The sequence below is a fragment of the Salvelinus namaycush genome, unplaced genomic scaffold (genome assembly GCF_016432855.1).
Source record: "Salvelinus namaycush isolate Seneca unplaced genomic scaffold, SaNama_1.0 Scaffold1633, whole genome shotgun sequence".
Lineage (NCBI taxonomy): Eukaryota > Metazoa > Chordata > Actinopteri > Salmoniformes > Salmonidae > Salvelinus > Salvelinus namaycush.
In genome coordinates, this window is record NW_024058379.1 from 21,818 (window position 1) to 35,000 (window position 13,183).

General features: G+C 51.1%; 1 protein-coding gene across 1 annotated transcript in view; it reads right to left on the minus strand.

Annotated features, from left to right (window-relative positions):
* Positions 1-478: 478 nt before the first annotated feature.
* The window catches only part of LOC120037217 (centrosomal protein of 89 kDa-like), a gene marked incomplete at its 5' end in the record, with an annotated part of 30,379 nt that continues 17,674 nt past the window's right edge, over positions 479-13,183 (minus strand). The window contains 2 exons of the mRNA XM_038983394.1: positions 479-598; positions 2,509-2,598. Of these exons, the coding sequence (XP_038839322.1) occupies positions 479-598; positions 2,509-2,598 (210 nt within the window). The remainder of the gene's footprint in view (positions 599-2,508; positions 2,599-13,183) is intronic.

Consider the following 13,183-nt stretch of genomic DNA (forward strand, 5'->3'; position numbering starts at 1 on the left):
GATTAGAGTGTCGGGGGCTCGGGGATGGTAGTCAGGGCTCGCCTCGGGATTAGAGTGTCGGGGGCTCGGGGATGATAGTCAGGGCTCGCCTCGGGGATTAGAGTGTCGGGGGCTCGGGGATGGTAGTCAGGGCTCGCCTCGGGGATTAGAGTGTCGGGGGCTCGGGGATGGTAGTCAGGGCTCGCCTCGGGATTAGAGTGTCGGGGGCTCGGGGATGGTAGTCAGGGCTCGCCTCGGGGATTAGAGTGTCGGGGGCTCGGGGATGGTAGTCAGGGCTCGCCTCGGGATTAGAGTGTCGGGGGCTCGGGGATGGTAGTCAGGGCTCGCCTCGGGGATTAGAGTGTCGGGGGCTCGGGGATGGTAGTCAGGGCTCGCCTCGGGGATTAGAGTGTCGGGGGCTCGGGGATGGTAGTCAGGGCTCGCCTCGGGGATTAGAGTGTCGGGGGCTCGGGGATGGTAGTCAGGGCTCGCCTCGGGATTAGAGTGTCGGGGGCTCGGGGATGGTTGTCGGGGACTCGGGGATGGTTGCCGGGGACTCGGGGATGGTTGCCGGGGACTCGGGGATGGTTGCCGGGGACTCGGGGATGGTTGCCGGGGACTCGGGGATGGTTGCCGGGGACTCAGAGTTAGTGTGTCAGGGTGGGTTGTGGACTCAGGGTTAGTGTATCAGGGTGGGTTGTGGACTCAGGGTTAGTGTATCAGGGTGGTGTTGTGGACTCAGGGTTAGTGTGTCAGGGTGGGTTGTGGACTCAGGGTTAGTGTGTCAGGGTGGGGTTGTGGACTCAGGGTTAGTGTGTCAGGGTGGGGTTGTGGACTCAGGGTTAGTGTGTCAGGGTGGTGTTGTGGACTCAGGGTTAGTGTGTCAGGGTGGGGTTGTGGACTCAGGGTTAGTGTGTCAGGGTGGTGTTGTGGACTCAGGGTTAGTGTGTCAGGGTGGGTTGTGGACTCAGGGTTAGTGTGTCAGGGTGGGGTTGTGGACTCAGGGTTAGTGTGTCAGGGTGGGGTTGTGGACTCAGGGTTAGTGTGTCAGGGTGGTGTTGTGGACTCAGGGTTAGTGTGTCAGGGTGGTGTTGTGGACTCAGGGTTAGTGTGTCAGGGTGGGGTTGTGGACTCAGGGTTAGTGTGTCAGGGTGGTGTTGTGGACTCAGGGTTAGTGTGTCAGGGTGGGTTGTGGACTCAGGGTTAGTGTGTCAGGGTGGTGTTTGGGACTCAGGGTTAGTGTATCAGGGTGGGTTGTGGACTCAGGGTTAGTGTGTCAGGGTGGGTTGTGGACTCAGGGTTAGTGTGTCAGGGTGGGTTGTGGACTCAGGGTTAGTGTGTCAGGGTGGGGTTGTGGACTCAGGGTTAGTGTGTCAGGGTGGGTTGTGGACTCAGGGTTAGTGTGTCAGGGTGGGTTGTGGACTCAGGGTTAGTGTGTCAGGGTGGGGTTGTGGACTCAGGGTTAGTGTATCAGGGTGGGTTGTGGACTCAGGGTTAGTGTGTCAGGGTGGGTTGTGGACTCAGGGTTAGTGTGTCAGGGTGGGGTTGTGGACTCAGGGTTAGTGTGTCAGGGTGGGTTGTGGACTCAGGGTTAGTGTGTCAGGGTGGGGTTGTGGACTCAGGGTTAGTGTGTCAGGGTGGGTTGTGGACTCAGGGTTAGTCAGGGTGGGGTTGTGGACTCAGGGTTAGTGTGTCAGGGTGGGTTGTGGACTCAGGGTTAGTGTGTCAGGGTGGGGTTGTGGACTCAGGGTTAGTGTGTCAGGGTGGGTTGTGGACTCAGGGTTAGTGTGTCAGGGTGGGTTGTGGACTCAGGGTTAGTGTGTCAGGGTGGGGTTGTGGACTCAGGGTTAGTGTGTCAGGGTGGGGTTGTGGACTCAGGGTTAGTGTGTCAGGGTGGGTTGTGGACTCAGGGTTAGTGTGTCAGGGTGGGTTGTGGACTCAGGGTTAGTGTGTCAGGGTGGGTTGTGGACTCAGGGTTAGTGTGTCAGGGTGGGGTTGTGGACTCAGGGTTAGTGTGTCAGGGTGGGGTTGTGGACTCAGGGTTAGTGTGTCAGGGTGGTGTTGTGGACTCAGGGTTAGTGTGTCAGGGTGGGTTGTGGACTCAGGGTTAGTGTGTCAGGGTGGGTTGTGGACTCAGGGTTAGTGTGTCAGGGTGGGTTGTGGACTCAGGGTTAGTGTGTCAGGGTGGGGTTGTGGACTCAGGGTTAGTGTGTCAGGGTGGGGTTGTGGACTCAGGGTTAGTGTGTCAGGGTGGGTTGTGGACTCAGGGTTAGTGTATCAGGGTGGGTTGTGGACTCAGGGTTAGTGTGTCAGGGTGGGTTGTGGACTCAGGGTTAGTGTGTCAGGGTGGTGTTGTGGACTCAGGGTTAGTGTGTCAGGGTGGGTTGTGGACTCAGGGTTAGTGTGTCAGGGTGGTGTTGTGGACTCAGGGTTAGTGTGTCAGGGTGGGGTTGTGGACTCAGGGTTAGTGTGTCAGGGTGGGTTGTGGACTCAGGGTTAGTGTGTCAGGGTGGGTTGTGGCTGCCTTACCTTGACCTTCTCTTGAAGCTTTCCGAGACGCACGGTGTCCTCCACAATCCTGCTGATCACCCCCTGCTTGTCCTGCTCCAGGGACGAGGCCTGCGGAGGGAGAGAGGAGACAGGGAGGGTTACGGATCTGGGAGAGGAGTGGAGGAGGAGAGAGAGAGAGAGATGGGGGAGGGAGGAAGGGATGAGGAGGAGGAAGGGAGGGATGAGGGGGGAGGGAGGAATGAGGAGGGAGAGGGAGGAATGAGGGGAGGGAGGGAGGAATGAGGGGAGGGAGGAATGAGGGGAGGGAGGGAGATAGGTTCATTAAAGCAGTGGACCAGTAACAAGATAAGTGGCCCCACCACATTATGTTAACCAGCTACCCCCTCGTAACAGCCCTCCACAGAGTAGTCAGTCAGTCTGTAACAGCCCTCCACAGAGTAGTCAGTCAGTCTGTAACAGCCCTCCACAGAGTAGTCAGTCTGTAACAGCCCTCCACAGAGTAGTCAGTCTAACAGCCCTCCACAGAGTAGTCAGTCTGTAACAGCCCTCCACAGAGTAGTCAGTCTAACAGCCCTCCACAGAGTAGTCAGTCTGTAACAGCCCTCCACAGAGTAGTCAGTCTAACAGCCCTCCACAGAGTAGTCAGTCTGTAACAGCCCTCCACAGAGTAGTCAGTCTGTAACAGCCCTCCACAGAGTAGTCAGTCTAACAGCCCTCCACAGAGTAGTCAGTCTGTAACAGCCCTCCACAGAGTAGTCAGTCTGTAACAGCCCTCCACAGAGTAGTCAGTCTGTAACAGCCCTCCACAGAGTAGTCAGTCTGTAACAGCCCTCCACAGAGTAGTCAGTCTAACAGCCCTCCACAGAGTAGTCAGTCTGTAACAGCCCTCCACAGAGTAGTCAGTCTAACAGCCCTCCACAGAGTAGTGTCGTGTCTTTGACTATGCCAGATTAATTGCTATGACATGCTATTCTATAAAATCATTTCTCCGTAATTAATATTACCTGATTGAACTAATCATGTAAATATGAATTAACTAGAGAGGGACACCACGAAAGAATATTTATAGAGCTGTTATCTTTCGAATAAACTCTTAAAGATTTAGTAATATTTTACTAAATAGCAGTCGCATTAATCGTAATTTTATTCAGTCTCATCTGAAAGTTGTAAGTCCTTGATTATCTGCAAGAATCCTGGCTAACAAGTTGAATCAGCAATACAAAATTGGGTTTAATTATTTATTTACTAAATACCTAACTAATCACACAGAAACACATATACACAATTAAATCATAACTTGATCACAAATTACGTCATACAGAAAAACGTCCCTAGCGGGCAGAATCGATATGACAGCTTGTTACACAAAGGAAAGGGGGGGAGTCCTAGTGAAAGCGCGGGAGACTTGAGCATAGGCGAGCTGTGCTATCGTAAATCTTATCTTATGCATTCTAAATTACCGCCCATTTGAAGAGGAAAATGCAATGAATATTTACTCTGAGCTGCGCTTCAGTAGGTTGGTGGTAGATGGCCTGTGTCGCCAACCCGAGTCCTCTGTCCTTTGAAGAAGTCTCTGGTAGTCACGGGAACACGTTGTGTGTATTAGGGGGGATACTTGGACTGTCCTTCCGAACCTGCGTTTAGCTGTTGCTAACTCCAAGGCTAGGAGATATCACTTCTGTAGTGAATACGAGTTCAAAGTTCATACCATTCACAATCAAAGTCCATGCTGATGTTGGCTTCATCTATAGTGATTATCTGAACCATTCTGACCCTGGATCGTCATCCTAGAGTACCCGGAACAGGAAGTTATTTTCTTGTCTCTGGCTTTATATAGTGGAGGGAGAGGGGTGTGTCTGAAAAGTCTATTACCCAGGTCTCTTCACAGGGGCGGGCCCCTGGTTGAGCAGAAGCCAAATTTATGAAAACACAGATCTCTCATTTGGAAGCTAAAATTACATTTCATCTCTTCACAAATAATGTCATATTCAAACATTTGAATTAAACAACAATTCCATGTGAATCCGATACCTCTGACGTTTAGACTTTTCACAGTAGCGTTTATGTCATTCTATCATTGATGAGAATGTGTCAGAGGGCAACCGAACTGACATAATATACCTTAAGTACCACCGCATATGTTCAGTTGGTCGGATTACCAGAATATAGTTCATTTCCCCCACTTCTGATGTTACCCAGAATCTCTATGTTAACCCATGGGTTTCCTTATGTCACATCAGTTATAGTGGGGAGAGAGAAAAAGGGGGAAAGAGGTATTTATGACTGTCATAAACCTACCCCCAACCCAACGTCATGACAGTAGTCAGTCAGTAACAGCCCTCCACAGAGTAGTCAGTCTAACAGCCCTCCACAGAGTAGTCAGTCTAACAGCCCTCCACAGAGTAGTCAGTCTGTAACAGCCCTCCACAGAGTAGTCAGTGTGTAACAGCCCTCCACAGAGTAGTCAGTGTGTAACAGCCCTCCACAGAGTAGTCAGTGTGTAACAGCCCTCCACAGAGTAGTCAGTCTGTAACAGCCCTCCACAGAGTAGTCAGTCTGTAACAGCCCTCCACAGAGTAGTCAGTCTGTAACAGCCCTCCACAGAGTAGTCAGTGTGTAACAGCCCTCCACAGAGTAGTCAGTGTGTAACAGCCCTCCACAGAGTAGTCAGTGTGTAACAGCCCTCCACAGAGTAGTCAGTCTGTAACAGCCCTCCACAGAGTAGTCAGTCTGTAACAGCCCTCCACAGAGTAGTCAGTCTGTAACAGCCCTCCACAGAGTAGTCAGTCAGTAACAGCCCTCCACAGAGTAGTCAGTGTGTAACAGCCCTCCACAGAGTAGTCAGTGTGTAACAGCCCTCCACAGAGTAGTCAGTGTGTAACAGCCCTCCACAGAGTAGTCAGTCTGTAACAGCCCTCCACAGAGTAGTCAGTCTGTAACAGCCCTCCACAGAGTAGTCAGTCTGTAACAGCCCTCCACAGAGTAGTCAGTCAGTAACAGCCCTCCACAGAGTAGTCAGTCAGTCTGTAACAGCCCTCCACAGAGTAGTCAGTCAGTCTGTAACAGCCCTCCACAGAGTAGTCAGTCTAACAGCCCTCCACAGAGTAGTCAGTCTGTAACAGCCCTCCACAGAGTAGTCAGTCTAACAGCCCTCCAGAGAGTAGTCAGTCTGTAACAGCCCTCCACAGAGTAGTCAGTCAGTAACAGCCCTCCACAGAGTAGTCAGTCTGTAACAGCCCTCCACAGAGTAGTCAGTCTGTAACAGCCCTCCACAGAGTAGTCAGTCAGTAACAGCCCTCCACAGAGTAGTCAGTCAGTAACAGCCCTCCACAGAGTAGTCAGTCAGTCTGTAACAGCCCTCCACAGAATAGTCAGTCAGTCTGTAACAGCCCTCCACAGAGTAGTCAGTCAGTCTGTAACAGCCCTCCACAGAGTAGTCAGTCTAACAGCCCTCCACAGAGTAGTCAGTCTAACAGCCCTCCACAGAGTAGTCAGTCTAACAGCCCTCCACAGAGTAGTCAGTCAGTAACAGCCCTCCACAGAGTAGTCAGTCAGTCTGTAACAGCCCTCCACAGAGTAGTCAGTCTGTAACAGCCCTCCACAGAGTAGTCAGTCTGTAACAGCCCTCCACAGAGTAGTCAGTCAGTAACAGCCCTCCACAGAGTAGTCAGTCAGTCTGTAACAGCCCTCCACAGAATAGTCAGTCAGTCTGTAACAGCCCTCCACAGAGTAGTCAGTCAGTCTGTAACAGCCCTCCACAGAGTAGTCAGTCTAACAGCCCTCCACAGAGTAGTCAGTCAGTCTGTAACAGCCCTCCACAGAGTAGTCAGTCTAACAGCCCTCCACAGAGTAGTCAGTCTAACAGCCCTCCACAGAGTAGTCAGTCAGTCTGTAACAGCCCTCCACAGAGTAGTCAGTCAGTCTGTAACAGCCCTCCACAGAGTAGTCAGTCAGTCTGTAACAGCCCTCCACAGAGTAGTCAGTCAGTCTGTAACAGCCCTCCACAGAGTAGTCAGTCAGTCTGTAACAGCCCTCCACAGAGTAGTCAGTCTGTAACAGCCCTCCACAGAGTAGTCAGTCTAACAGCCCTCCACAGAGTAGTCAGTCAGTCTGTAACAGCCCTCCACAGAGTAGTCAGTCAGTCTGTAACAGCCCTCCACAGAGTAGTCAGTCTAACAGCCCTCCACAGAGTAGTCAGTCAGTAACAGCCCTCCACAGAGTAGTCAGTCAGTCTGTAACAGCCCTCCACAGAATAGTCAGTCAGTCTGTAACAGCCCTCCACAGAGTAGTCAGTCAGTCTGTAACAGCCCTCCACAGAGTAGTCAGTCAGTCTGTAACAGCCCTCCACAGAGTAGTCAGTCTAACAGCCCTCCACAGAGTAGTCAGTCTAACAGCCCTCCACAGAGTAGTCAGTCTAACAGCCCTCCACAGAGTAGTCAGTCAGTCTGTAACAGCCCTCCACAGAGTAGTCAGTCAGTCTGTAACAGCCCTCCACAGAGTAGTCAGTCTGTAACAGCCCTCCACAGAGTAGTCAGTCTGTAACAGCCCTCCACAGAGTAGTCAGTCAGTAACAGCCCTCCACAGAGTAGTCAGTCAGTAACAGCCCTCCACAGAGTAGTCAGTCAGTCTGTAACAGCCCTCCACAGAATAGTCAGTCAGTCTGTAACAGCCCTCCACAGAGTAGTCAGTCAGTCTGTAACAGCCCTCCACAGAGTAGTCAGTCTAACAGCCCTCCACAGAGTAGTCAGTCTAACAGCCCTCCACAGAGTAGTCAGTCTAACAGCCCTCCACAGAGTAGTCAGTCTAACAGCCCTCCACAGAGTAGTCAGTCAGTAACAGCCCTCCACAGAGTAGTCAGTCAGTCTGTAACAGCCCTCCACAGAGTAGTCAGTCAGTCTGTAACAGCCCTCCACAGAGTAGTCAGTCTAACAGCCCTCCACAGAGTAGTCAGTCAGTAACAGCCCTCCACAGAGTAGTCAGTCAGTCTGTAACAGCCCTCCACAGAGTAGTCAGTCAGTCTGTAACAGCCCTCCACAGAGTAGTCAGTCAGTCTGTAACAGCCCTCCACAGAGTAGTCAGTCTGTAACAGCCCTCCACAGAGTAGTCAGTCAGTAACAGCCCTCCACAGAGTAGTCAGTCAGTCTGTAACAGCCCTCCACAGAATAGTCAGTCAGTCTGTAACAGCCCTCCACAGAGTAGTCAGTCAGTCTGTAACAGCCCTCCACAGAGTAGTCAGTCTGTAACAGCCCTCCACAGAGTAGTCAGTCAGTCTGTAACAGCCCTCCACAGAGTAGTCAGTCAGTCTGTAACAGCCCTCCACAGAGTAGTCAGTCAGTCTGTAACAGCCCTCCACAGAGTAGTCAGTCAGTCTGTAACAGCCCTCCACAGAGTAGTGTCAGTCTGTAACAGCCCTCCACAGAGTAGTCAGTCAGTCTGTAACAACCCTCCACAGAGTAGTCAGTCAGTCTGTAACAGCCCTCCACAGAGTAGTCAGTCAGTCTGTAACAGCCCTCCACAGAGTAGTCAGTCAGTCTGTAACAGCCCTCCACAGAGTAGTCAGTCAGTCTGTAACAGCCCTCCACAGAGTAGTCAGTCAGTCTGTAACAGCCCTCCACAGAGTAGTCAGTCAGTCTGTAACAGCCCTCCACAGAGTAGTCAGTCAGTCTGTAACAGCCCTCCACAGAGTAGTCAGTCAGTCTGTAACAGCCCTCCACAGAGTAGTCAGTCAGTCTGTAACAGCCCTCCACAGAGTAGTCAGTCTGTAACAGCCCTCCACAGAGTAGTCAGTCTGTAACAGCCCTCCACAAAGTAGTCAGTCAGTCAGTAACAGCCCTCCACAGAGTAGTCAGTCAGTCAGTAACAGCCCTCCACAGAGTAGTCAGTCTGTAACAGCCCTCCACAGAGTAGTCCGTCTGTAACAGCCCTCCACAGAGTAGTCAGTCTGTAACAGCCCTCCACAGAGTAGTCAGTCAGTCTGTAACAGCCCTCCACAGAGTAGTCAGTCAGTCTGTAACAGCCCTCCACAGAGTAGTCAGTCAGTCTGTAACAGCCCTCCACAGAGTAGTCAGTCTGTAACAGCCCTCCACAGAATAGTCGGTCAGTCTGTAACAGCCCTCCACAGAATAGTCAGTCAGTCTGTAACAGCCCTCCACAGAGTAGTCAGTCTGTAACAGCCCTCCACAGAGTAGTCAGTCTGTAACAGCCCTCCACAGAGTAGTCAGTCTGTAACAGCCCTCCACAGAGTAGTCAGTCAGTCTGTAACAGCCCTCCACAGAGTAGTCATCTGTCATTGAGAGGAAACGGAAAGGTGTCTGACTCACATCGCCTGAGGAGGAACTGACGTTACTATTCCCCATCTGACTACCTAACGCTCAATAACACCACGTTACTATTCCCCATCCGACTACCTGACGCTCAATAACAACACGTTACTATTCCCCATCTGACTACCTAACGCTCAATAACACCACGTTACTATTCCCCATCCGACTACCTGACGCTCAATAACAACACGTTACTATTCCCCATCCGACTACCTAACGCTCAATAACACCACGTTACTATTCCCCATCCGACTACCTAACGCTCAATAACACCACGTTACTATTCCCCATCCGACTACCTGACGCTCAATAACACCACGTTACTATTCCCCATCCGACTACCTAACGCTCAATAACAACACGTTACTATTCCCCATCCGACTACCTGACGCTCAATAACACCACGTTACTATTCCCCATCCGACTACCTGACGCTCAATAACACCACGTTACTATTCCCCATCCGACTACCTAACGCTCAATAACAACACGTTACTATTCCCCATCCGACTACCTAACGCTCAATAACACCACGTTACTATTCCCCATCCGACTACCTAACGCTCAATAACAACACGTTACTATTCCCCATCCTAACACTTACTATTCCCCATCCGACTACCTAACGCTCAATAACAACACGTTACTATTCCCCATCCGACTACCTAACGCTCAATAACAACACGTTACTATTCCCCATCCGACTACCTGACGCTCAATAACAACACGGACACAAAACCTTTTTTATAAACAGGAGCTGTTGCATGGAAACGAATCATGTTGTTTGAAAGAGAGGTGACTAACAGTGTCAGAGTAATGTACATCACAGGAACAAGAGATTGTGTTGTTCAGATGCTCTGAGACACGTGTTTTTATAAACTTTATGTACTTTTTGTAGACCTAGAACATGACGTACAGGTACGACTGGCAGGAGAGAGTTACCAACCAACTAGCCTGGATTCCACAAAAACACTGGACCTGCCCCTGAGACATACCTCTAACAGACCTACAACATGACGTACAGGTACGACTGGCAGGAGAGTTACCAACCAACTAGCCTGGATTCCACAAAAACACTGGACCTGCCCCTGAGACATACCTCTAACAGACCTAGAACATGACGTACAGGTACGACTGGCAGGAGAGAGTTACCAACCAACTAGCCTGGATTCCACAAAAACACTGGACCTGTCCCTGAGACATACCTCTAACAGACCTACAACATGACGTACAGGTACGACTGGCAGGAGAGAGTTACCAACCAACTAGCCTGGATTCCACAAAAACACTGGACCTGCCCCTGAGACATACCTCTAACAGACCTACAACATGACGTACAGGTACGACTGGCAGGAGAGAGTTACCAACCAACTAGCCTGGATTCCACAAAAACACTGGACCTGCCCCTGAGACATACCTACAACATGACGTACAGGTACGACTGGCAGGAGAGAGTTACCAACCAACTAGCCTGGATTCCACAAAAACACTGGACCTGCCCCTGAGACATACCTCTAACAGACCTACAACATGACGTACAGGTACGACTGGCAGGAGAGAGTTACCAACCAACTAGCCTGGATTCCACAAAAACACTGGACCTGCCACCAAGACATACCTCTAACAGACCTACAACATGACGTACAGGTACGACTGGCAGGAGAGAGTTACCAACCAACTAGCCTGGATTCCACAAAAACACTGGACCTGCCACCAAGACATACCTCTAACAGACCTACAACATGACGTACAGGTACGACTGGCAGGAGAGAGTTACCAACCAACTAGCCTGGATTCCACAAAAACACTGGACCTGCCCCTGAGACATACCTCTAACAGACCTACAACATGACGTACAGGTACGACTGGCAGGAGAGAGTTACCAACCAACTAGCCTGGATTCCACAAAAACACTGGACCTGCCACCAAGACATACCTCTAACAGACCTAGAACATGACGTACAGGTACGACTGGCAGGAGAGAGTTACCAACCAACTAGCCTGGATTCCACAAAAACACTGGACCTGCCACCAAGACATACCTCTAACAGACCTACAACATGACGTACAGGTACGACTGGCAGGAGAGAGTTACCAACCAACTAGCCTGGATTCCACAAAAACACTGGACCTGCCCCTGAGACATACCTCTAACAGACCTACAACATGACGTACAGGTACGACTGGCAGGAGAGAGTTACCAACCAACTAGCCTGGATTCCACAAAAACACTGGACCTGCCACCAAGACATACCTCTAACAGACCTAGAACATGACGTACAGGTACGACTGGCAGGAGAGAGTTACCAACCAACTAGCCTGGATTCCACAAAAACACTGGACCTGCCCCTGAGACATACCTCTAACAGACCTACAACATGACGTACAGGTACGACTGGCAGGAGAGAGTTACCAACCAACTAGCCTGGATTCCACAAAAACACTGGACCTGCCCCTGAGACATACCTCTAACAGACCTACAACATGACGTACAGGTACGACTGGCAGGAGAGAGTTACCAACCAACTAGCCTGGATTCCACAAAAACACTGGACCTGCCCCTGAGACATACCTCTAACAGACCTACAACATGACGTACAGGTACGACTGGCAGGAGAGAGTTACCAACCAACTAGCCTGGATTCCACAAAAACACTGGACCTGCCCCTGAGACATACCTCTAACAGACGTACAACATGACGTACAGGTACGACTGGCAGGAGAGAGCTACCAACCAACTAGCCTGGATTCCACAAAAACACTGGACCTGCCCCTGAGACATACCTCTAACAGACCTACAACATGACGTACAGGTACGACTGGCAGGAGAGAGTTACCAACCAACTAGCCTGGATTCCACAAAAACACTGGACCTGCCCCTGAGACATACCTCTAACAGACCTACAACATGACGTACAGGTACGACTGGCAGGAGAGAGTTACCAACCAACTAGCCTGGATTCCACAAAAACACTGGACCTGTCCCTGAGACATACCTCTAACAGACCTACAACATGACGTACAGGTACGACTGGCAGGAGAGAGCTACCAACCAACTAGCCTGGATTCCACAAAAACACTGGACCTGCCCCTGAGACATACCTCTAACAGAGCTACAACATGACGTACAGGTACGACTGGCAGGAGAGAGTTACCAACCAACTAGCCTGGATTCCACAAAAACACTGGACCTGCCACCAAGACATACCTCTAACAGACCTACAACATGACCTACAGGTACGACTGGCAGGAGAGAGTTACCAACCAACTAGCCTGGATTCCACAAAAACACTGGACCTGCCCCTGAGACATACCTCTAACAGACCTACAACATGACGTACAGGTACGACTGGCAGGAGAGAGTTACCAACTAGCCTGGATTCCACAAAAACACTGGACCTGCCACCAAGACATACCTCTAACAGACCTACAACATGACGTACAGGTACGACTGGCAGGAGAGAGTTACCAACCAACCATTCCACAAAAACACTGGAACTCTCTATTTCCACCTGTGGAGATCTGCCGTCTCACAGCTCCCGTGTCGGCCTTCTGGGTCATGTCATCTGGCCACAGTACCGGGTCCAATCCAAGAGCCAACACCGTTTAGCTAGCTCAAAGGCATCTACATTCGTTGGATAACATGGTAATAGAGTCTTCAATACCAGAGTACCGTCCAAACGCACCAGTTGGATAACATGGTAACAGAGCTCTTTGACCAGTCAGACAGTCTTCAATACCAGAGTACCGTCCAAACGCACCAGTTGGATAACATGGTAACAGAGCTCTTTGACCAGTCAGACAGTCTTCAATACCAGAGTACCGTCCAAACTCATCAATAAGCTTGAGACCCTGGGTCTCGACCCCACCCTGTGCAATTGGTTCCTGGACTTTGACGGGCCGCCCCCAGGTGGTGAGGGTAGGAAACAACACCTCCACTTCGCTGACCCCACTGGGGCCCCACAGGGGTGCGTTCTGAGCCCCCTCCTGTACTCCCTGTTCACCCACGACTGCGTGGCCATGCACGCCTCCAACTCAATCATCAAGTTTGCGGACGACACTACAGTGGTAGGCTTGATTACCAACAACGACGAGACGGCCTACAGGGAGGAGGTAGGGACTCTGGGAGTGTGGTGCCAGGAAAAATAACCTCTCACTCAACGTCAACAAAACAAAGCAGATGATCGTGGACTTCAGGAAACAGCAGAGGGAGCACCACCCCCCCCCCCACAGGACAGGAGCGGAGAAGGTGGAAAGTTTTAAGTTCCTCGGCGTACACATCAGGGACAAACTGAAACGGTCCACCCACACAGACGGTGTGGTGAAGAACCTCAGGAGGCTGAAGACATTTGCCATGTCACCTAAAACCC